The following is a 26,345-nucleotide window of genomic DNA, read 5'->3' as shown; positions in this document are numbered from 1 at the left end:
TTTTGTTAGCATATTTTAGCTTACCAGCTTGGTACATACTAAATTTTACTATTGTTAATTGTTCAGAATCATTTAATTCAAGTTCGAAGTTAAATCTCTTATTTCTAAATTGCGTAGATTCAAGTTGCTTTTGAAATGATTGTTGAGGTAGTCCAAGACTAACCGTATTTTACTGAATTTCGATGTGCTTCAGAAAGAAAGCTCACTATTAACTTCAGTCACTAAATTAACTTTCGATTTTCCGGTTTTATTAATTCTTTTGCTAAATTAAGTCAGAGTGTAGCGAAATTTATTACTTCTGACAAACTTTCAGTTTTCACACTACACGTGTCAACCTTCAGTTGCCACGCTTCTAGTGCTAATTATATGTGTAATAACCTTTCTTTTTCAGTTACTATAGTAATTGTCCTTAGGACTGGCGACCGTAATTTCCCCCAAATCTCAAATATCTAATTACCGCTAGTTAATTGTTAATGTAACGGCCGCACATTTACTTTCTTTATTAACGTTACCCCTTTTCAAAATTAATTTCCACCAGTTTCATTTGCATTTTTCCTTTCATTAAGATGTAACCCTTTCCTTCCTCTTTACCGACAGTTTAACTTCGGTGACGATTGCTTTTCCCAAATTTCCATTAGGTGCACGCGGTTTAATTTTTCACGGTCATTAAGGTCGGTAAGTGAGGGGGAGGTTACAAACTGATCTTCCCCGAGGTCGGCTTCTACCAGTTTTTCCATTCGTCTGTAAAGAATTCGCGTTAGTATTTTGCAGCCGTGGCTTATTAAACTGATAGTTCGGTAATTTTCACAACTGTCCACACCTGCTTTCTTTGGGATTTGAATTATTATATTCTTCTTGAAGTCTGAGGGAATTTCGCCTGTTTCATACATCATGCTCACCAGATGGTAGAGTTTTGTCAGGACTGGCTCTCCCAAGGCTGTCAGTAGTTGTAATGGAATGTTGTCTACTCCCGGGGCCTTGTTTCGACTTAGGTGTCTGACTGCTCTGTCAAACTCTTCACGCATTATCATATCTCCCATTTCATCTTCATCTACATCCTCTTCCATTTCCAGAATATTGTCCTCAAGAACATCGCCCTCGTATAGACCCTCTATATACTCCTTCCACCTTTCTGCATTCCCTTTTCTCCAAAGGTCTCTCTAATTTTCCTGTAGGCAGTATCTATCTTACCCCTCGTGAGAGAAGCCTCTACATCCTTACATATGACCTCTAGCTATCCCTGCTTGACCATTTTGCACTTCCTGTCGATTTCATTGTGAGACGTTTTGTATTCCTTTTTGCCTGCTTCATTTACTCCATTTTTGTATTTTCTCCTTCATCAATCAAATTCAGTATCTCTTCTGTTACCCAAGGATTTCTACTAGCCCTCGTCTTTTTACCTACTTGATCCTCTGCTCCCTTCACTACTTCATCCCTCAAAGCTACCCATTCTTCTTCTACTGTATTTCTTTCCCCCATTCTTGTCAATTGTTCCCTTATGCTCTCCCTGAAACTGTGTACAACCTCTGGTTTAATCAGTTTATCCAGGTCCCATCTCCTTAAATTCCCACCTTTTTGCAGTTTCTTCAGTTTTGATCTACAGTTCATAACCAATAGATTGTGGTCAGAGTCCATATCAGCCCCTGGAAATGTGTTACAATTTAAAACCTGGTTCCTAAATCTCTGTCTTACCATTATATAATCTATCTGAAACCTGTCAGTGTCTCCAGGCTTCTTCCATGTATACAACCTTATTTTATGATTGTTGAACCAAGTGTTAGCTATGATTAAGTTGTGCTCTGTGCAAAATTCCACCAGGCGGCTTCCTCTTTGATTTCTTACCCCCAATCGATATTCACCTACTACGTTTCCTTCTCTTCCTTTTCCTACTATCGAATTCCAGTCACGAATGACTATTAAATTTTTGTATCCCTTCACTACCTGAATAATTTCTTTTATCTAATCACACATTTCATCAATTTCTTCATCATCTGCAGATCTAGTTGGCATATAAACTTGTACTATTGTAGTAGGTGTGGGCTTCATGTCTATCTTGGCCACAATAATGCGTTCACTATGCTGTTTGTAGTAGCTTACCCGCACTCCTATTTTTTATTCATTATTAAACCTACTCCTGCATTACCCCTATTTGATTTTGTATTTATAACCCTGTATTCACCTGACCAAAAGTCTTGTTCCTCCTGCCACCGAACTTCAGTAATTCCCACTATATCTAACTTTATCTTATCCATTTCCCTTTTTAAATTTTCTAACCTACCTGCCCGATTGGGGATCTGACATTCCACGCTCCGATCCGTAGAACGCCAGTTTTCTTTCTCCTGATAACGACGTCCTCTTGTGTAGTCCCCGCCCGGAGATCCGAATGGTGGACTATTTTACCTCCGGAAAATTTTACCCAAGAGGACGCCATCACCATTTAATCATACAGTAAAGCTGCATACCCTCGCGAAAAATTACGGCTGTAGTTTCCCCCTTGCTTTCAGCCGTGATTTGACCATGAGATGTTATAAATTTATCAATGGTGTTGCATCCATTGAGTGCAGAATTGAATATACAGCATTTCGTTAGCAAACGTTTGCCGGAAGCCAGTCGATAATCCTTCTAAACACTGATTTAACTACAATGCTTTGCCTTCAGAACGGCCTTCTCAACATGCGGTGCTGCAGAAGCGGCGCCCTCCCCAGTGGAAGGCGACGCCCGCCAGGTGGAACAGCCTGGTCGCAGCCGTGGTCCCTCTCCGGTGTGCTTTGTATGTCGGGCACGCCTCAGAGGTGCCGGCGCTTGGCTAGCCGCATCGTTGCTTAGCCGAAATAGTCCCGCTCTGTCGATATTAATAGCGGCGACACGAACCGCCGCGCTGCAGCGCCACGAGCTAGCACCGGGTTCGACGCCCGTTCGACGTCTCTCCACTCACGGAAGTTGGTCGTGTTGACTCTCGGTTCTTCGTAAACAACCCACCTCCTGTTTACAGTCCTGAAGCAACAGTTACATCCTACTCTTTTCCTGATTTGTACGAGACAGTATCACTACAATGAAATGAACACGAGAATTGTTGTTTTGTTGTGGTCTTCAGTCCTGAGACAGGTTTGATGCAGCTCTCCATGCTACTCTATCCTGTGCAAGCTTCTTCATCTCCCAGTACCCACTGCAGCCTACATCCTTCTGAATCTGCTTAGTGTAATTTAATCATATAGTAAAGCTGCATGCCGTCAGGAAAAATTACGGCTGTAGTTTCCCGCCGGCCGGGGTGGACGAGCGGTTCTAGGCGCTACAGTCTGGAACCGCGCGACCACTACGGTCGCAGGTTCGAATCCTGCCTCGGGCATGGATGTGTGTGATGTCTTTAGGTTAGTTAAGTTTAAGTAGCTCTAAGTTCTAGGAGACTGATGACCTCAGAAGTTAAGTCCCATAGTGCTCAGAGCCATTTGAACCATTTTGTAGCTTCCCCTTGCTTTCAGCCGTTAAGGCTGCGCAATATGTTAAAAGTCCGCAGCTCGTGGTCTCGCGGTAGCGTTGTCGCTTCCCCAGCACGGGGTTCCGGGTTCGATTCCCGGCGGGGTCAGGGATTTTCACCTGCCTCCAGATGACTGGGTGGTGTTGTTGTCGTCATCATCATCATCATCATCATCGTCATCATCATAATCATAATCATTCATCCCCCTTACGGTCTGAGGAAGGCAATGGCAAACCACCTCCGCTAGGACCTTGCCTAGTGCAGAGGAACGGGTCTCCCGCATCGTCCCCTACGCTCTCTCAAAGAGTATGCGACTTCATCATCATCATCATCATCATCAATATGTTAAAACGCAAATTGAACTCGAACGAAGTAAACAGTTCTCTCTCTCTTTCTCTCTCTCTCTCTCTCTCTCTCTCCAGGCTTTTGTGATCCTCATGATGGCCTATATAGTCATCAGTTAGCACTTAAATGTTGTGACACATTTTCATTGGCTTTAAAGCAATATAATAATATGCTGAGATAGTTCCCCCTTCATAATTTCAAATCATCCTTTTTCATTGATATCATCGCTATTGAGACCATTCATTTCGTCTCTGTGTCTTTAGTTCAATTAATATTCGTTGTTTTTGACTGCAAAGAAAAAAAAACTATGTAAGTATTTAGAGGTAGCCGTATGTGTCTAGGTAAAGTCCATGCAGCGAGCACTATGTCACAATAACAAGATACACACGAGTGCTGGTTATGTGACAGTTTGACAGTTGGTGTAAAGGGCTATTGCATTTCACTCAGTCAGTGGACTGTGTATCAAGAAAAATTAAACATCTAATCAAACATTTTATGTACACTGCCTGACAAAAAAGTGAATTACCCAAAGACATAGTCGGCTATCAGAGTAACTTTGTACACGTACACACTATCGGCGGGTATGTAAGTGACTCGAGCTCCAATTCTGTGACAGTAGCGGTCGCGCGGTTCCAGACTGTAGCGCCTAGAACCGCTCGGCCACTACGGCCGGCGTTCGTGATAAGTGTTGTTACCAGGTGTTGCAGGTACGTACGAGCTGTGAACGGTATCAGCTGTTGAGGAATGACTCTAAAGCCAAGTTTACACGACGACATTGAGTTGCGCCACTCGTTGCGTGGTATGAGTTGCACGAAAGTGGTTTCATACATGACTGTAGACACGGTGACACGCCTACACACTTCAGTTTCGTCGTTTTGTAGGTCACTGAGTCGTTTCTGAAATGAAACTTTTGGCAGCTGCACATCGCACGAGTTGTGATGGAGTTAAAGCTTGTTGCCTGGAACTGCTGCATAAGAAAAAATAAGAAACGCGTTTCGATTCTTGAGTGGATGAAGAAAAGGCGTCAGCTCGGTTGCTCAACATCCTTGCTGAAATAATTTATAACGGAAGATCCAAGAAGTTCTTTTAATTATCTTAGAATGTCACCAGAACTGTTCAGGATTTTTTTCTAAATGGAGTTAGTTATGCGATAAGGAATAATGGTACTGTAATGCATGAAGCACTGTCGCCAGAACTGAAATTACATGTATTACGTGCATTACAATCGAGAACACTCGGCATGCTATAAGATACGGTTTTAGTTGGTGATGACGCATTTTCATTAACACCAATAATTATTAACGTTAACAGTAGCAACAATAATTATTCGAAGCAGGCCGCATTAAGAAGAGAATGGTTTGAAGATAGATCTGTACAGTGGCAATATTTCAAAATTCTAACATATGTGAATGGGGAGCACTGCAGCGACGTTTTAAGCAGATGAATACTGAATAAAGAATGCAGCTTCTTGAATTTGTATAGCCTTCTGTCCTTTGAACAATATTCCTTAACAAAGAGTTGGCCAACTCGAACGATGGGATTTTAGTCTTGTAGACGAGAGCATTGCCACAGCTAGAATTAACTTGCTTGTCTCTTTCTTAATTCAAATGTAAATGTGCTCCTAACTCAATAAATTTTGCCCTTCAGCTCAGATACTGTAAAACCATCTATGTTGTGATCGCACATGACGGTCTCAGCGGCAGCAATATGTTGCTTATTTTTGTAATCAGCATCACTGAAATCCCACAAACACCTATGCAAAGCATAGATATCCAAAAAGCGAACATCATTCCCCGTTTCATATTTCAATTTGTGTACATTCCAAGAACACACATAACCTCAAAACTCATGCAACTAGTGTCGCCAAAGTTGGTATACGCCGAAAGTGTTTAGTTTGACCAACGAGTTGCGCAAACGCGCGGCGCGCATGCGCAGTGGCCGGTAACGCAGTTTCCTGCAACCTAGCGTCGTCGTGTAAACAAGGCTTACAGGACAAGGAGGTGTCAAGTACCCGTGTGAGACAGCTTTATCAGCATCTGACAGAGTTGATAGAGGTCTCATTGTGGCTCTCCCTTTGGCTGACTGGTCGAATCGTACAGTATGCAGATTTGTGGGATATTCTGGTGTCACAGTGACCCGGTGTTGGATCGCAGGCGAACGTGAGGGTAGCCGTACCCGTCGTCAAGGCTCCGTCTGACCACCACCAGGAAGGATCGGCGTACTGTGCAACAAGCATGTCGTAGTTACTTAATTACATGTTGCACAGGTCATTTGAACGATTCTTTTATCGGAGCGATGTAGAACGTGTAAGTTTGCAGGATTAGCGTTATCGTTAGTGAACACATTTTTTTTAACAATGACTGCACTTCTTCAATAAGATTCTTCAGGGTATCAGACCGCATCGTCATAATTTAAAATGCGCCAACGTTTCGGCCAGCGTTGCAGCTAGCCTTCATCAGGGCCTTACGTTAACTGCTAAATGAACACACTTGGTACCTTAAATAGCTGCACGAGAAAACCGTGTCGTTACTTGATTGGCTGTAAAAGGAGGAGGAGGAGGGGTGAAAGGTATGCTTTATTGGTGTTTCCTTTATTATCTGTCATTGGCTGAAATAGCTGTTTTCTATTGGTCTTTATATTAATCCACCCCATTGGAGGAGACGGACGAATAGCGAACAGGTGATGGCTGTGACGTCACACTGTTTCCATGCTGTCCAGAAGCCGGCTGCGGCGTGCCATTGCTTTGTGTACTCGCGACCACTACTGCGGCTCTCCGCGTGTCTGCATGGGCCGCCACGGCTCTGCCGCCGCTCCGTAGCCCTGCTATTGCAGGCAGCCAAGACCTCGGAAGCTTGTACCCGTCCTCTCTATTCATGTTGGCGGGTCTTTGGCTATTTCTATCGCCTCTCTAATCTTTCTTTTGAAAGTGAGAGGCTGTTTCGCCAGGACGCGGGCTTCTTGAAAAAATATTGGTTTCCCGCACTCGTCTCGGTGTTCCGCCACTGCTGACTTAGTGTGTTGTTTCAGGCGGATATATCTTTCATGTTCCGAGAGCCTTGTGCTAATCGGACGTCCCGTCTCACCTATGTAGACTAATCCACACGCACAACCAATTTCATACACGCCAGCTGTGTGTAGTTTGTCAACTGCATCCTTGGTAGAACCGAGCATGTCTGATATTTTGTTTCTGCTTCGGAAAATTGGTTTGATGTCGGCTTTTCGTAGAATTTTGCCAATACGTTCGGTGACCCCTTGTACATATGGTAACACAGCAATGCTCTGTGCCTCCTTCTCCTCTTCCCTATTAGTCTTCTCCCTTGTCGACAGCCGTCCGGAGTGGCCGAGCGGTTAAAGGCGCTACAGTCTGGAACCGCACGACCGCTACGGTCGCAGGTTCGAATCCTGCCTCGGGCATGGATGTGTGTGATGTCCTTAGGTTAGTTAGGTTTAAGTAGTTCTAAGTTCTAGGGGACTTATGACCACAGCAGTTGAGTCCCATAGTGCTCAGAGCCATTTGAACCATTTGAACCTTGTCGACATGGTGCTGTCTATCATCTGCTTCCCATACCCAAGGGAGAAGACCAATAGAAAACAGCTATTTCAGCCAATGACAGATAATAAAGGAAACACCAATAAAGCATACCTTTCACCCCTCCTCCTCCTCCTTTTACAGCCAATCAAGTAACGACACGGTTTTCTCGTGCAGCTATTTAAGGTACCAAGTGTGTTCATTTAGCAGTTAACGTAAGGCCCTGATGAAGGCTAGCTGCAACGCTGGCCGAAACGTTGGCGCATATTAAATTATGACGATGCGGTCTGATACCCTGAAGAATCTTATTGAAGAAGACAACGGCCGCGGAAGCCTACGCTTACAATGACTGCACTGTTCCATCCGATATGCAAGGTATTTGAGACAGGTGAAATGCAATAACCTTTCACATTTCACTGCCTCCCAACACGAGTAACGGATTCCCTCTAACATTCTGTGCCATCCCACTCCACTGGTCAGAGACAAGCAGCAGCTGGACGAGGGAATTGTCGTCCCATGCGCAGGCCGCCTTCAACACCAAACCACAGCACAAATGGCTGCATTTGGAGTGGTGGCGTGACCGGGAAGTATGGACTGGTGATGAATGACGTCGGCACTGTGTTCATGGATGAACTACTATCCTGGATGACCATCGTTGAGAGAGTATGGTCGTGTCCTGGAGGAAAGGTCCTTTTCTTCCATCCAGTGTTTTGGAGAGGCACGGCAGTGTTGCTTCTGGCATCACGTCGTGGGGACCCATCAGATATGGCTTCAGGTCACGGCTGGTAGTGACTGAGGCCTCTGACGGCACAACGATACATCACGAGCATCCTGCGCACTCATGCGTTACCTCTAAAGTGACAATACAGTGGTGCTATTTCTCAACAAGACAACGCACGTCCACACGTGACACGTATCTCTATGAAATGCCTACCTGATGCTGAGGTACTCCCGTAGCCAGTGCTTGTATGCAAACCAGTTAGAGTGTAATATCGTACTGGTAAGTTATTGGCAAATTTGACTCGATACTGTAATCACTGAAATAACATCACATACCCTCTCAACCAGTGAAGTTGCAATTCGTTTCCTGCTCCCCGTGTGGGTGTGGGTATTTCTGTCAGTGTACATGACCTTCAGAGGATCAATCAACAGCCACAGGTTTATCACACAGTTGGCACTCTGCACTCATATATATATATATATATATGGGGGGGGGGGGAGGGTTTGTGTTTGTTTTCCATAAGTTGAACTGTCCCGAGCGTATGACCCTCCTGTGTGCATGAGCTCACGTCTTCGCCAGTCGTCGGGGCTCATTGTGGGAAAACACCCACAGTTCGGAGTAGGCTGTTCATGAGATATTTAAGCATTTGTGAGATGCACCGTCCTTTGTAAAAGCTCCGAGAGCGATTTTATTGCTGGCATGTAACCGACCTCAGAGCAGAAACTGCAGCGGCAACTTCAACTAACAGCTGTAAATAGCAGATGTGCATTGGACCAGTTAGTCGTCAGCAGGTGGTATTAAGTAGTGGATAAGCGGCCATAGTGTGTGAATCGCAATAAGGCAACATGTCTGAATCCAGTGTTAAAGACATTTTCCAGAAGAGGAGAAAAGTGTGCGTAAAGTTTGCCCCGCAGACGTAGACTCCCGAACAGAAAGAACACTGTATGAACGCTTAACCACATCTTGCTTGAAATGTAAAACGCGATAGTGACGTGACTTGGTGTTAGGTATACAAACCTACTGCAAAACGACGAAGTGCTGAAATAAACATGAAGGGTCGACACTTTGACGACATAACAGACATTCAAGCTAGTATTGAACGTGAGTTGAACAACTTCCCAAAGAAGTACTTTTTCTGACTGTTTCACAGCCGGCCGCTGTGGCCGAGCGGTTTTAGGCGCTTCAGTCCGGAACCGCGCTGCTGCTACGGTCCCAGGTTTGAATCCTTAGGTTAGTTAGGTTTAAGTAGTTCTAACTTCTAGGGGACTCATGAAAAAAATGCGTGTGAAATCTTAAGGGAGTTCACTGCGAAGGTCATGAGTCCCTTAGCTTACACACTACTTAACCTAAATTATCCTAAGACCAAACACACACGCCCATGCCCGAGGGAGGACTCAAACCTCCGCCGGGACCAGCCGCACAGTCCATGACTGCAACGCCCCAGACCGCTCGGCTAATCCCGCGCGGCGGGGTTTGATGACCTCAGATAAGTCCCATAGTGCTCAGAGCCATTTGAACCATTTTTTTGAGCGTTTCACATGGTTGTATCAACCTGAGTATCTCAGTTTTGAGGTCACAGATGCACGTTACAAAGTACAAAGCTTACAATGATGTGACAAAAGTCATGGGATACCTCCTAATATCGTCCCGGTCCTTCTTTTGCGTGGCGTAGTGCAGCAATTCGATGTGGCATGGACTCAACAGGTCGTTGGAAGCCCCCGAGAAATACTGAGCCGTGCTTCCTCTCCAGCCGTCCATAACTGCGGAAATATTGCCCGTCCAGAATTTTTTACACTAACTGACCTCTCGATTATGTCCCATAAATATTCGATGGGATTCCTGTCGGGTAATCTGGGTGGCCAAATCATTCGTTCGAATTGTCCAGAACGTTCTTCAAGCCAATAGCGAACATACATGGCCTGGTGACATGGCGTACTGTCATCCACAAAAATTCCGTTGTTATTTCAGAACATAAAGTCCATGAACGGCTGTAAATAATTTCCAAGTAGCCAAACAGAACCATTTCCAGTCAATGATCACTTCAATTGGACCAGAGGACCCAGTCCATTACATGCAAACACAGCCCACACCATTAAGGAGCCACCACCAGTTTACACAGTGCATTGTAGGCTTGTTGACAACTTGTGCCCGTGGCTTCGTGGGTCTGCGCCACACTCGAACTGTACTATCAACTCCTACCAAATGAAATCGGGTCTCATTTCACTAGGGTTGGGTTTTCCAATCGTGTAGGATCCAACCGAAGGTAACGAGCCCAGGAGGGGCGCTGCAGGCGACGTACCGTCAGCAAAGGCAATCGCGTCGGTCGTCTGCTGCCATAGCCCCCTAATACCATATTTCGCCGCACTGTTCCAACTGATACGGTCGTCGTACGTCCCACATTGTTTTTTGCGGTTATTCCACCCAGTGTTGCATGTCTGTTAGCACTGACAACTTTGTGCAAAGGACGCTGCTCTCAGTCGTTAAGTGAAGGCCGTCGGCCACTGCAGTTGTCCATAGTGAGAAGTAATGCCTGAAAATTGATATTCTCGGCACACGATTGACACTTTGGATCTAGGAATATTGAATTCCCGAACGATCTCCGAAATGCGTCTATCTCCAACTACCATTCCGCGTTCAAAGTTTGTTAATTCCCGTCGTGCGGTCACCTTTTCAGATGAATCATGTGAGAACAAATGACAGCTCTGTCAATGCACTGCCGTTTTATAACTTATGTACGCGATACTAACGCCAACTGTATATATGCACATCGCTATCCCACTGCTTTTGTTATCTCAGTGGGTGTGTTGTGGTTATCTGAGGAATGTGGTCATACAGTAGTTTCACAGACTGTAATTTCTAACTCATTTTCTCACGTGTTAATGCTGTTATTTGAAAAAAAAATTGATTATTTCTTATTTACGGAATCGGCATTACAGTCTTACGACATAGCTATAATATTAATAACCTTATAAAAATAGGTTAGTTTCGTGGCCGAATCAGAACTGAACCCCTATTTTTTCTTATGAACATTTCATTTTACCCTTCAGGGGGTAATGCCCCCACGTTGGGCACCACCGCTCTAGATCGTGGAGCCTCTGGTTCGATTCCCGGCCGGGCCGGCGAATTTCTTCGCTCACGGACTGGGTGTTTGTGTTGCGCTATTCCTTTCAGCTCATGTCCATCGCCGTGCAATTCCCCGAAATGGCGCCACATAGAAAGATTTGCAGCAGGTGGTGGAACAACACTAACCGGGGTTATCTCTGCCATCAATGTTACACGCTTAGGGCCATCAAACCGATCCCAGCGGCTTGGACGACCTCCGCACGCCCTTCCCGGCGGGAGGTGGTCATTTTGGCCAGGTTGCGGATTGGGCATTGCCGATTTAGCCACCGCTACCTGTTGTCCGGTGACCCCGCCCCGCAGTGCCCCTGTGGTCATCCATTGATGGTGCGCCATGTTTTATTGCCCTGTCCCCGTTTTATTCACTCTCGTGCTGTCATGTGTCTGCCGTCTACCGTACAGGAACTTTTAGCTGATGACGCTCGAGCAGCTGCTCGTGTCCTTAGTTTTATTACATTGACGGACTTGTCCACAGAGATCTAACTCTTTTATTTTGTTTATCTGCGTCTTTGTAAGTACTTTCTGGTGTTGCCCCCTTGTTTTTTTCTACGCTATTAGTGCACTAACGTTTGTGACTGGTCGCTAATGACCTTAGTAGTTGAGCGACCTAAAAAAAAAGAAGAAAAAAAATATCAATGTTATACGATCACGTTTTATCTCACTGATGACACGTTGCAGACGAAGCAAGTGCTCGTATGAGGCAACTACAGGGACGGTAACCACCAGTATATTGTTTAAAAATCAGTGTGGCGTCCATTTTAATTTGGGAAAACTGCACGCAACATGAGTCAGGTAGTCGGATTAGCACTGAGAATGCGAGTACATCGATCTAAAACTGAGACGTTTCATTCCATATTTATGAAGCACTATTTCTTCTACAAGGTAAAGTGCAACTTCATGGAGAAGAGAGGATTACACAATACTAAAACTGATATTTTTTTCAATTTATTGGCTTTTGGAACGTACCTATTCAGCCATCTCAATAATAGAATGTCAAGTATGGTGATACGAGCGGAGAAAATCGCCGAAAAGGCAGGAAATCGAACCGGGACCCTTTGCTTAGCAATCCGTTGTGCTGACCGTGTGGCTACCAAGGCGCCTGAAATTGATATTCGCCCATTCCTGAGCTTGAGAAAGTCAGCAACGAAGAATTTTGAAGTGTTACATTTTGGTAGACAGCGGACGCGGCAGAAGAGAGGCGCAAATCTTGGAAAGGCCGTCCTCAAGGTTGCTGGTGACCAAGGCGGCATTGGAGTGGGCCAAGGGGACGAGCCCATCCGAGGAAGCGCCAGGCTGCGCGCCAGAACACACTTGGCCCGCGGCGTTCACGCTTCCAAACAGATACTTTGCCATTGTTTATTTTGTTGCCTAGCCGCAGTCTTCCGTCTACAAACCATAGATGTCTTCATTGTGAGTGATGGCAGTTTATTAACGTACGATTCTATAATAGGGTAGGCTTCCTCGGCCAGATTCAGTTAACATGAGTTACGTTTTGAGTGTCGTACCGCGTCATAATGAAAAAAAAGAAAAGAAAAAAAAGAGAGAGAAAGCAAAGTTTCGGCCCCGGCTACAGTGGCCTTTTCTGGGTCTACTGGTGTGCTTTAGCTGTGTGGAGTCAGTCATACAGCGAGGAAATTGAGAAAATGATTAGCCGGGAAATAGCAGGTTTGTCAGCTAGACAGTTAATGAAATAACCGGATAGCCATTTCCCAGGAGTTTGTTTATTTGAAACTTGACCAAGGCTTCGGTACTACTATGAGCAACTTCTTCAGAGGTACCTACTGTTACATGTCAAGTGAATCACTAGTTAAGCAGCTCAAGTCAAATGTATTAACTGTAGTTACATGTGAGTTGAGCTGGTTGGCTAGCGATTCACCTATCAATCAGTTTTTCATGTACCCAATCTAATAGCAGGTACTTCTAAAGAAGATGCTCATAGTATTATCAAAACCTAGGTCGCGTTCGACATCTACATCCATACTCCGCAAGCCACCTGACGGTGTGTGGCGGAGGGTACCTTTAGTACCTCTATCGCTTCTCCCTTCTATTCCAGTCTCGTATTGTTCGTGGAAAGAAGGATTGTCGGTATGCCTCTGTGTGGGCTCTAATCTCTCTGATTTTATCCTCATGGTGTCTTCGTGAGATATACGTAGGAGGGAGCAATATACTGCTTGACTCTTCGGTGAAGGTATGTTCTCGAAACTTCAACAAAAGCCCGTACCGAGCTACTGAGCGTCTCTCCTGCAGAGTCTTCCTCTGGAGTTTATCTATCATCTCCGTAAAACTTTCGCGATTACTAAATGATCCTGTAACGAAGCGCGCTGCTCTCCGTTGGATCTTCTCTATCTCTTCTATCAACCCTATCTGGTACGGAACCCACACTGCTGAGCAGTATTCAAGCAGTGGGCGAACAGGCGTACTGTAACCTACTTCCTTTGTTCTCGGATTGCATTTTCTTAGGATTCTTCCAATGAATCTCAGTCTGGCATCTGCTTTACCGACGATCAACTTTATATGATCATTCCATTTTAAATCACTCCTAATGCGTACTCCCAGATAATTTATGGCATTAACTGCTTCCAGTTGCTGACCTGCTATTTTGTAGTTACATGATAAGGGAACTATCTTTCTATGTATTCGCAGCACATTACACTTGTCTACATTGAGATTCAATTGCCATTCCCTGCACCATGCGTCAATTCGCTGCAGATCCTCCTGCATTTCAGTACAATTTTCCATTGTTACAACCTCTCGATATACCACAGCATCATCCGCAAAAAGCCTCAGTGAACTTCCGATGTCATCCACAAGGTCATTTATGTATACGTATTGTGAATAGCAACGGTCCTACGACTCTCCCCTGCGGCACACCTGAAATCACTCTTACTTCGGATGACTTCTCTCCATTGAGAATGACATGCTGCGTTCTGTTATCTAGGAACTCTTCAATCCGATCACACAATTGGTGTGATAGTCCATATGCTGTTACTTTGTTCATTAAACGACTGTGGGGAACTGTATCGAACAGTTCTAAATAAACAAACTTGTGCCAACTGTTATTTTATCAATTGAAGGTGGTCATAATTGCTGTTTAGCAGCCATCTCCAAGACGGTACTATCAAATAAATTATCCAGCAGGTTTCTCATTCAGAAATGGCAACTGAATTATGTTCGTTTTTTGCGCATGTCGTGTTGTGCCACGTGTAAGAAAGATAAATGTCCACCAGCACGTGTAGGGATTCGACGGTGGCAGGGTCGTGGCCTATTGATACTGCAGTTTATCGTTTCGTGGTAGTGATGCTCCCGTTAGTCGGGATCCCATGACTGTTATTTGACAGTCTAATGGATTGGTTGAGGATTGACATGTTCCGCGCATGATGTAATCGGTCTCGAGCAACTAGTGCTTGAGAGGACAAACACATTGTTCACTAGGTCATACTGGATCGAACTGCTACGTTATATACCTTGAGTCATGAATTAGGCTTGTTTGCAACAAGAAAAATATGCACAGAGTGCGACAATCTGGAGCACCATAGACTGTCCGCAAAGTGGCCACTGTTGCAGCTTCCCTTGACGCGAGAGCACCGAGAGGCGGGACGATCGACGACAGGCAGTGTGTGGAACAAGCAATACCTGTGCAATTTGCTAAAATTCTCAGCCACATATGTAGTAACTTACTGGAACAGGGCATTTTTCCAGTTAATCTGAAATACTCTAGTGTTAAACCATTGCATAAAAAAGGGGATAGTTCTGATGCTAACAACTGCAAATCAATCTTGCTTCTGACAGCTTCATCCAAAATTCTTGAAAAAGTAATGTATTCAAAAGTAGCAACATGTATTTGTAAAAATAAAGTACTAACAAAATATCAGTTTAGTTTTCAGAAAGGCTTTTCAACGGAAAATGCTATATATGCTTTCACTGATCAAATATTAAATGTATTGAATAACCGAACAACACCCATTGGGATATTTAGCGATTTCTCAAAGGCTTTTGATTGTGTGAATCATGAAATTATTTCAGATAAGCTTAAGTATTGTGGTATGAGTGAGATAGTGCACAAATGTTTTTAGTCATATTTAACTGGAAGAATGCAGAAGGTTTAAATTAACAGTACAGATAGTCTATAAAATTCAGCAGAGTCATCTAACTGGGGATGTATCAAGAATGGTGTCCCACAGGGTTCAGTCTTGGGTCTCTTATTGTTCTTAATATATATTAATGACTTGCCACTCTATATTCATGAAGTTGCAAAGCTAGTTCTTTTTGTTGATGATATACGTGTAGTAGTCACACCCAAAAAGCAAGACTCAGCTGTGGAAATTGCAAATAATGTCTTTCAGAAAATTATTAAGTTGTTCTCTGCAAATGGACTCTCACTAAATTTGGAGAAAACACGGTTTATACAATTCTGTTTAGTAAATGGTATAAAACCATTGATAAATATAGACTATGAACAGAAGTCTGTTGCTAAGGCAGAATATTCAAAATTTCTGGGTGTGTGCATTGATGAGAAATTGAACTGGGAGAAACACATAGATGATCTACTGAAACGGTTAGGTTCAGCTTCTTATGCTATTAAGGTTATTGCGAATTTTGGTGAGAAACATATCAGTAAATTAGCCTACTATGACTATTATCGTTCATTCCTTTTATACGACATCATATTTTGGGGCAATTCATCATTAAGAGAAGAAATATTCATTGCACAAAAACGTGTAATCAGAATAATAGCTGCAGCCCACCCACGATCACCTTGCAGACATTTATTTAACGAATTCTGGTAATTCACAGTACCGCCGCGATACATATATTCACTTCCGAAATTTGTCATTAATAACCCATCCCAATTCAAAAATAACAGCGAAGTGCATAGCTACAACACTAGAAGAAAGGGTGATCTTCAATATTCTGGATTAATTCTGACTTTGGCACAGAAAGGAGTGAATTATGCTGCCACAAAAATCTTTGGTCATTTGACAAATAGCATTAAAAGTCTGACAGATGGCCAACCAACATTTAAAAGAAAACTAAAAGAATTTCTGAATGACAACTTCTACTACTCAATAGATGATTTTTTAAATGTGAAGTAGTAACTGTAAAAAAATTAATGATCTTGTGAAGAAAACGTATGTTAAAGCGAAACGTTCCACATCATTATGAAATGTCGTATTCATGATCTTTGGAACAAGGATTAATGTATGTATGTATAGCACAGGACACACTAGCGGCCCTGGCTCAACACTATCACTGCTGTTTCATATAGCCGTGTTACAGCGTTATTAAGACCGGTATCTATATTCGATCTTTGACATCTCCGTGACATTATCTTTCAACAGTACAATGCTACACCGCAAGTTACCCGTCTTAGTCTGACCTATCACGATACAGGCGTTCGATAGTGGGCCTGGCGAGTCAGTTCTACAGCTCCGTCACCCACTGATAATATCGTTCATAGGTTGCTGAGAGACCAGAACGCCATTACCTGTCAGCCACTTCGATTGATCAAGTGTATCATTAGTGCTGAAGCAGCAAGGATCGCAGCGACCGTATCTTTCATTCAAGCTCATTCAGACTCGATACGCAGCCAGGTAGGCGGTGAGAATAGCGGTTACGCTAAAACAACCGTTTTTTTTTTTTTGCATATCCATTTTAACTTGACGGATACAACTGCTCAGAATAACCAGGCTCTGAAATTACCGATTTTCGGTTTTTTATTGCTTTTATTTCGAACAATAGAGTCAGACATCGAAGAAAAGTTAAAAAATTCTACTATTCCCTCAGACTTGCGTGTCATACGTTTCAAGATACATAGAATCAAAATACCAAATAAAACTGGTAAATAAATGAGAACTTAGCCCATCCACTGTTCGCCGCTTATCTCGAAAATAATGAGGGTTTGAATGCTACAAAAAATTCACCATTATTTTCCTATTGATTCTCATTTTTTAAATGTCTGTTAAAAAAGTCACGTTGTAATAGGGGATCATACCACTGAAATTACAATGAAATCCAGACCATTAGATGCTTACAGGCGTTGATCGGTCATTACGAATAGTCAGTGGTAAGGTTGAAGACTGAAGTTGGAGAACTCTATTTTTTGTCTTATGTGGTCTGTTTGTAAGGGCTGGAAGCAGATAAAGGTATATTATATACAAACAGACAGCAGATAACCAATTTATCATTTTATTGTAAATTATGTGTGAATTGTTTTTTTTTAATTTATTACTGATGCCCTTACTTCCTTTCTTTATTGTTTCGTAAAAAAGGCACCCCTGAATATTAACATTGCCAAATCCGTATCTCACCATGCCGACCCTGCGAAACTGTGGAATACAGGCACAAGCGAAAGTGGAAGCGAATATAACTGTAGCTACTTTATAACAAGAGTTTGATTCACAACGGATTTTTTGCTGACAAAACAAAAAAAATGTTCTTTTAAAAAATCAGCTTGAACAATTTAAATAGTGGCCAAAATGGAACATGCACCAGGAAGAATTACTCGACAACATTTAAAATTTCAATAATTAATTCAGTGGCGAATAATTATTGTACACTGTAATCATAAATACTTGATCTGTAATATGTCGGCCTGTAAGTTGACTCCTTTCATCAGAATCATCATCATTCAAAGAGGATATCAATCTTACAGAAGCCTTTGATCTAAAACCAAAAATTTTAGCACCAGTCGTATGGCAAGTTGAACATAGGTTTCACACCCAGTTATCACTAGAGGATAAAAATACCTCTTTTAACCGAGACCAAAAAATACCAGTTACCCTGAATTAAAAAAAAGGTTTCGTTTTTAACCGGATGGTTTTTCCCATCCCTATTTACGAGTCGCTGTTCCCATCTACAGGTGGCAGCTCCATGTACACCCTGCGTACTACCAAATCACCTACACTACTGGCCATTAAAATTGCTACACCACGAAGATGACGTGCTACAGACGCGAAATTTAACCGGCAGGAAGAAGATACTGTGATATGCAAATGATAAGCTTTTCAGACCATTCACACAAGGTTGGCGCCGGTGGCAACAACTACAACGTGCTGACATGAGGAAACTTTCCAACCGATTTCTCATGCACAAACAGCAGTTGACCGGCGTTGCCTGGTGAAACGTTGTGATGCCTCGTGTAAGGAGGAGAAATGCGTACCATCACGTTTCCGACTTTGATAAAGGTCGGATTGTAGCCTATCGCGATTGCGGTTTATCGTATCGCGACATTGCTGCTCGCGATCCAATGACTGTTAGCAGAATATGGAATCGGTGGGTTCAGGAGGATAATACGGAACCCCGTGTTGGATCCCAACGGTCTCGTATCACTAGCGGTCGAGATGACAGGCATCTTATCCGCATGGCTGTAACGGATCGTGCAGCCACGTCTCGATCCCTGAGTCAACAGATGGGGACGTTTGCAAGACAACAACCATATGCACTATGGGACTCAATTTCTGAGATGATCAGTGCCCTATAACTTAGAACTACTTACATCTAACCAACCTAAGGACATCACACACATCCATGCCCGAGGTAGGATTCGAACCTGCGACCGTAGCAGTCGTGCGGTTTCAGACTATAGCGCCTAGAACCGCTCGGCCACTCCGGCCGGCCTGCACGAACAGTTCGACGACGTTTGCAGCAGCATGGACTTTCAGCTCGGAGACCATGGCTGCGGTTACCCTTGACGCTGCATCACAGACGGGAGCGCCTGCGATGGTGTACTCAACGACGAACCTGGGTGCACGAATTGCAATACGTCATTTTTTCGGATGAATCCAGGTTCTGTTTACAGCATCATGATGGTCGCATCCGTGTTTGGCGACATCGCGGTGAACGCACTTTGGAAGCTTGTATTCGTCATCTCCATACTGGCGTATCACCCGGCGTGATGGTATGGGGTGCCACTGGTTACATGTCTTGGTCACCTCTTGTTCGTATTGACGGCACTTTGAACAGTGGACGTTACATTTCAGATGTGTTACGTCCCGTGGCTCTACCCTTCATTCGATCTCTGCGAAACCCTACATTTCAGCAGGATAATGCACGACCGCATGTTGCAGGTCCTGTACGGGCCTTTCTGGATACATAAATATTCGACTGCTGCCCTGGCCAGCACATTCTCCAGACCTCTCACCAACTGAAAACGTCTGGTCAATGGTGGCCGAGCAAGTGGCTCGTCACAATACGCCGATCACTAGTCTTGATGAACTGTGGTATCGTGTTGTAGCTGCATGGGCAGCTGTACCTGTAGACGCCATCCAAGCTGTGTCTGACTCAATGCCCAGGTGTATCAAGGCCGTTATTCCGGCCAGACGTGGTTTTTCTGGGTACTGATTTCTCAGGATCTATGCACCCAAATTGCAAGAAAATGTAATCACATTTCAGTTCTAGTATAATATATTTGCCCAATGAATACCCGTTTATCATCTGCATTTCTTCCTGGTGTAGGAATTTTAATGGCCAGTAGTGTACAAATTTTATCATGGATTCCTTCTACTACATCTACGTGTACATCTACACACATACATACTCCGCAAACCATTGTACCGTGCGTGGCGGAGGGTATCCTGTACCACTACTAGTCGTTTCATATCCTGTTCCACTCGCAGGTAGAGCAACAGAAAAACGACTGTTTATATGCCTCCGCGTAATCCCTAATGTCTTATATCTTATTTTCGTGGTCCTTAACGAGAATGAATGTCACCAGCAGTAGGATCGTTCTGCAGGCAGCTTTAAATGCCAATTGTGTAAATTGTCCCAATATTATTACTCGAAAAGAACGTTGTCTTCCCTCCAGGGATACCCCTTGTAGTTTCCGAAGGTTCTCTGTAACACCTGCGTGTTTTTCGAACCGAATGTAGATCCCTACAGTTAAGGAATCTAGTAGCCTGGCTCCGAATTGCTTCGATGCTTCGTGTAATGCGGCGTGGTGCGGATCTCAAACATTCGAGCAGAAATAAAGAATATGTCGCACTAGCATCCTATATGCTGTTTCCTTTACAGATGAACCAGGGTTTCCTAAAATTCTCCCATTAAACCCAAGTCGACCATTCTCCTTCCCTACAACAATCCTCACTTGCTCGTAACATTTCATATCGCTTTGGAACGTTACTCCGAGATATTTAGACGTGATTCTTTCAAGCAGAACACTACTAATGCTGTACTCGAACATTACGGGTTTGTTTTTCCTACTAATTCGCATTAACTTACATACTTATACATTTTGCGCTAGCTGTCATCCATCACATCAACTAGAAATTTTGTCCGAGTCGTCTTGTGTCCTCCTACAGTCACTGAACTTTGACACCTTACTGTACACTCATCATCATCAGCAATCAATTGCAGATTGTTGCCCACCCTGTCCGCCAAATCTCTTACGTGTATAGAAAATAATAGCGGTGCTAACACACGTCCCTGAGGCACTCCTAACGACACCCTTGTAGCTCATAGACACAAACCATTGGGCTCCCTTTCTTACGAAGTCTTCGTGCCACTCAGGTATCTGAGAACCTATCCCATATGCTCTTACCTTTGTGAGCAGTCTGCAGTGGGGTATCATGTCAAATGCTTTTTGGAAATCTAGGAATATGGAATTTTCCTAGTTCACAGTATATTATTTGAGAAAAGGGCAGGCTGAGTTTCGCAGAAGCGATGCTTTCGTTGAGGATGTTGGTCTGCAATTTTGCGGCTCCGTTCTTTCACCCTTCTAACACACAGGAGTCACCTGCGCTTTTTTCCTGTCACTTGCGACTTTGCGCTTTGCGAAAGATTCACGATAAATACAAGCTAAGTAAGTGGCCTTGCCGTGGAGTACTCTACGTAAAACCGAATTGGGTTTGATGTATACTCACAATAAGTAAAATTTCTTTAATTGCATTCCTTCCTAGTGTTGTAATTTTAATAACCAGCAGAGTACATATGCATGATGAATTCTTCTCGGTTTATCAGCCGAGTCAAGGCGTCGTTCTGCGCCACGTTTCAACTAGTTTCCTACTTGTCATCTTCAGGCGAAGTGTCATGTTGTTGAATCGTTGCAGTAGAACGACGCCTCGACTCTGCTGATAATACGAGACCATTTCACCGTCGAGATTCGCCTAGAAAGTCTAAATCTGCTTAGAATACATACCCGTTTTTCCTAGCATTCGTTATCGTGTCATCCTCGAACTTCCAGTGGCTACGATGTGTAAATAAATGTGCTGCGGTTTGCGATTGCAGGCAGGAGTCGGCGGAGACGCAGAGAAGCGCAGCTCGGTTGCCAGCAGCGAGAAGAAGGAAGAGGAGGAGGAGGAGGAGGAGAGCGACAGCGACAGCGACAGCAGCGGCAGCGGCGACGACAGCGACGAGGAGATGGAGCGCCGGCGCGCCGACGAGCCGCCCGTCCCCGACTTGGGCGCGCCCGTCCAGCTGTACGTGTACGACCTGACGAGGGGGATGGCCGCCGTCATGTCGCACATGCTGCTCGGTCAGTACCCCGGCTGCTCTGCTGCCCAGTTCCAAGAATTACCGAGCATACGCACCAGATATACACTCCTGGAAATGGAAAAAAGAACACATTGACACCGGTGTGTCAGACCCACCATACTTGCTCCGGACACTGCGAGAGGGCTGTACAAGCAATGATCACACGCACGGCACAGCGGACACACCAGGAACCGCGCTGTTGGCCGTCGAATGGCGCTAGCTGCGCAGCATTTGTGCACCGCCGCCGTCAGTGTCAGCCAGTTTGCCGTGGCATACGGAGCTCCATCGCAGTCTTTAACACTGGTAGCATGTCGCGACAGCGTCGACGTGAACCGTATGTGCAGTTGACGGACTTTGAGCGAGGGCGTATAGTGGGCATGCGGGAGGCCGGGTGGACGTACTGCCGAATTGCTCAACACGTGGGGCGTGAGGTCTCCACAGTACATCGATATTGTCGCCAGTGGTCGGCGGAAGGTGCACGTGCCCGTCGACCTGGGACCGGACCGCAGCGACGCACGGATGCACGCCAAGACCGTAGGATCCTACGCAGTGCCGTAGGGGACCGCACCGCCACTTCCCAGCAAATTAGGGACACTGTTGCTCCTGGGGTATCGGCGAGGACCATTCGCAACCGTCTCCATGAAGCTGGGCTACGGTCCCGCACACCGTTAGGCCGTCTTCCGCTCACGCCCCAACATCGTGCAGCCCGCCTCCAGTGGTGTCGCGACAGGCGTGAATGGAGGGACGAATGGAGACGTGTCGTCTTCAGCGATGAGAGTCGCTTCTGCCTTGGTGCCAATGATGGTCGTATGCGTGTTTGGCGCCGTGCAGGTGAGCGCCACAATCAGGACTGCATACGACCGAGGCACACAGGGCCAACACCCGGCATCATGGTGTGGGGAGCGATCTCCTACACTGGCCGTACACCACTGGTGATCGTCGAGGGGACACTGAATAGTGCACGGTACATCCAAACCGTCATCGAACCCATCGTTCGACCATTCCTAGACCGGCAAGGGAACTTGCTGTTCCAACAGGACAATGCACGTCCGCATGTATCCCGTGCCACCCAACGTGCTCTAGAAGGTGTAAGTCAACTACCCTGGCCAGCAAGATCTCCGGATCTGTCCCCCATTGAGCATGTTTGGGACTGGATGAAGCGTCGTCTCACGCGGTCTGCACGTCCAGCACGAACGCTGGTCCAACTGAGGCGCCAGGTGGAAATGGCATGGCAAGCCGTTCCACAGGACTACATCCAGCATCTCTACGATCGTCTCCATGGGAGAATAGCAGCCTGCATTGCTGCGAAAGGTGGATATACACTGTACTAGTGCCGACATTGTGCATGCTCTGTTGCCTGTGTCTATGTGCCTGTGGTTCTGTCAGTGTGATCATGTGATGTATCTGACCCCAGGAATGTGTCAATAAAGTTTCCCCTTCCTGGGACAATGAATTCACGGTGTTCTTATTTCAATTTCCAGGAGTGTATTTCGCGTAGGCGGTGTCGTAAAACTACAGTGAGTGTTCAGTACTGAATTATACAGAGTGGTTTTACTAGAGGAGGAACTGTAAGAACGGTCCCTGAGAGGGTAAGGAGTAAAAATGGTGTTTGAAAGATTTTTGGGTGTCCCGCCGGGTACGATCGTCGAATGCCCAAGATATTTCGGCGAATAACCGTTCCGCCATCATCAGGTAGTGCTGATGCAGTGGCCTGCCGCTAGTATTTAAATGCTAGCGGTAGAGAGCGGACACTGGATGATGTCGGGACGGTTATTCCGCCGAAATATCTTGGGCATTCGCCGATCGTATCCGGCGGGACACCCAAGAACCTTTAAAACAGCATATACGCCGGGGAAGCCATGGTCATATGCACGTGCAGGGTGATTCAGGTGCCTGTACCCATGGGTTTTATGCAACACGCAACGCCTTCAAATATCATGTGCAAGATTTTTATATTCTCTCGCTGCTTTGGTGAAACTATTAGTCCTACGGGAAATAATGAATAGCGCAAGAAGGATATAAGATGAACATCAGCAAAAGCAAAACGAGGATAATGGAATGTAGTCGAATTAAATCGGGTGATGCTGCGGGAGTTAGATTAGGAAATGAGACGCTTAAAGTAGTAAATGAGTTTTGCTATTTCGGGAGCAAAATAACTGATAATGGTCGAAGTAGAGAGGATATAAAATGTAGACTGAGAATGGCAAGGAAAGCGTTTCTCAAGAAGAGAAATTTTTTAACATCGATTATAGATTTAAGTGTCAGGATGTTGTTTCTGAAAGTATTTGTATGAGGTGTAGCGAAGTATGGAAGTGAAACATGGACGATAAATAGTTTAGACAAGAAGAGAATAGAAGCTTTCGAAATGTGGTGCTACAGAAGAATGCTGAAGATTAGATGCGTAGATCACATAACTAATGAGGAGCTATTGAATAGAATTGGGGAGAAGAGGAGTTTGTGGCACAACGTGACTAGAAGAAGGGATCGGTAGGTAGGGCATATTCTAAGGCATCAAGGTATCACCAATTTAGTATTGGAAGGCAGCGTGGAGGGTAAGAATCGTAGAGGGAGACCGAGAGATGAATACACTAAGCAGATTCAGAAGAATGTAGGTTGCAGTAAGCACTGGGAGATGAAGAAGCTTGCACAGGATAGAGTAGCATGGAAAGCTGCATCAAACCAGTCTCAGGACTGAAGACCACAACAACAACAACAAAATTTGTTCTGGGGTACGTTTTCGGTTGAGGCGTTTTTCTTGAATAACTCGGCAGCTGTGGCGGCCTGCGAAAAATGCAACCCAATACAAACTCTAACTACATTAAATTTACTACAAAAACGTTCTGTTTATATGTTCTCTAGGAGTAATAGCCTAGTTTTCTGGAAGTGAGCGAGAGAATATGAAAAGCTCATGTGCGGTTTTTGAGGGCGTAGTGGGTTGTATCACGTGTGGTTTCTGTAGGTGTTGCGGGGTGCATAAAACCTATGGGTAGAGACAGCTGAATGATACTATATAGCCATAAATGCGATTCAAGGGAGCTACCCTCCATCTCAAGGTGGTGAGAAAAGATCTTTGACAGTGTAGGTTTCAGTGATGTAAAAGACAAATGAGAAGACACCAGACAAGTGGGTATGTTCTGTCTGTACTAGGTCCTCACTCCAGTGGGCAGTTAGCTTGAGTATCATCATGTAGTTGCCTCTTTACTCTTCATACCAACAAAGACCCGTCGTCCAGCATGAGTGACGGGGTCACACCTGTAGGAAGTGCAGACACGACTGGCCTGTGAGACGTTGTGGAAGGATGACTGGTCCCACGAAGGGGTCGCCAATGACTACAGCTATTGCTTCTTAAAAGATTATTCATATATACCTTACACATGTATTATGCACAGAGTGTTATATAACTATATAATCCAGGCTGTTTCATTGGGCGTGTCCCCCGGCGGGAGGCTGGGTGCACAAACTGTGCACGTTTACAGAGATGGGAAAACGGGACGCTTGTGTTGGTCAACATTGTGTGCAAGGGTTGGAACTTAAATAGTGACAACTACTTATTCACAACCAATACAAAAGAGTTATATGTTTGCACCTGTTACTGTCCTTTAAAGCAGTCACCAGCGTTGCGTATAACCCGTTGCCAGCGAATTGGAAGGCGTAGTATACCATTAGCAGAGCCTGCTCTGTTGATGGTGCGAATGGAGCGGTCTACTGCTTGTCGAATCTCTGGAACAGTTCTGAAGCGAATGCCACGAAGTGATTCCTTTGTCTTCGGAATCAGATCAAAGTCACGACGACTTAAGTCCGGGGAGTATGGTGGATGGTACAGCACTTCCCAGTCCCATCGACCGAAATAGCAGCCACAGCTTGCGCTGTATGCGCCAGCGCATTGTCGTGCAAAATGATGGGTGGGTTGCGCAGAAAGTGTCGCCGTTCTTTCGCAAAGCTGGTCGCAGGTGATGCTCCAAAAACGAACAGCAATACTGAGCTTTGGCGGTCTGCCGTGGAGGAACGTAATACGTTAGGATAACACCACCACAGTCGTACACGAGAATCACCATAACTTTCGCTGTCCACTAACGCGGCAACAGCATGCACTACTTCTTCAGAGACGCTAGGACGACCTGCCCGATGCATGTCTGCCACAGTACGGCAATGCCGGTTCCCCGCACGCCTCTTGAAGACCTTGATGACGCTATCGTGCTGTACGACCTCTGGCACATTCAATCTTGATCCAGCTCCGTTGTTCCTATTTCGAAAACACAGTGAAACCGTTTCGTTAGACCGCTCGCTCACAAGTGACTGTGTTTCCCTGGACTGCGCGCACGCCGCCGGCCGCGGTGGCCGAGCAGCTCTAGGCGCTTCAGTCCGGAACCGCGCGACTGCTACGGACGCAGGTTCGAATCCTGCCTTGGGCCTGGATGTGTGTGATGTTCTTAGGTTAGTTAGGTTTAAGTGGTACTAAGTTCTAGGGGACTGAAGACCTCAGATGTTAAGTCCCATAGTGCTCAGATCCATTTGAACCATTTTTTTGCTCAGAGCCATTTGAATCATTTTGTGCGCACGCCGGTGACGTGGGACGGGCGAGTCCATTTGTTCGCAGGTGAGGTAGGTAAGTCAACAACGTGTGCTGTCAGCGACAATAGTAGCTTCCATTGTATAGTGTCTCCACAGCAGTGTTGCCACTGTTTAAG

General features: G+C 45.0%; 1 protein-coding gene across 4 annotated transcripts in view; it reads left to right on the top strand.

Annotated features, from left to right (window-relative positions):
• Positions 1-26,345, top strand: part of LOC126235755 (uncharacterized) — a 304,031-nt gene that overhangs the window by 107,961 nt on the left and 169,725 nt on the right. For all 4 annotated transcript variants that reach the window (XM_049944553.1, XM_049944551.1, XM_049944552.1 and 1 more), the window contains exon 2: positions 21,412-21,658. In XM_049944553.1, the coding sequence (XP_049800510.1) occupies positions 21,412-21,658 (247 nt within the window). The remainder of the gene's footprint in view (positions 1-21,411; positions 21,659-26,345) is intronic.

Source organism: Schistocerca nitens, chromosome 2 (assembly GCF_023898315.1).
Source record: "Schistocerca nitens isolate TAMUIC-IGC-003100 chromosome 2, iqSchNite1.1, whole genome shotgun sequence".
Lineage (NCBI taxonomy): Eukaryota > Metazoa > Arthropoda > Insecta > Orthoptera > Acrididae > Schistocerca > Schistocerca nitens.
The sequence above is the reverse complement of the archived record's forward strand: the minus strand, read 5'-3'. Positions and strand labels throughout refer to the sequence as shown.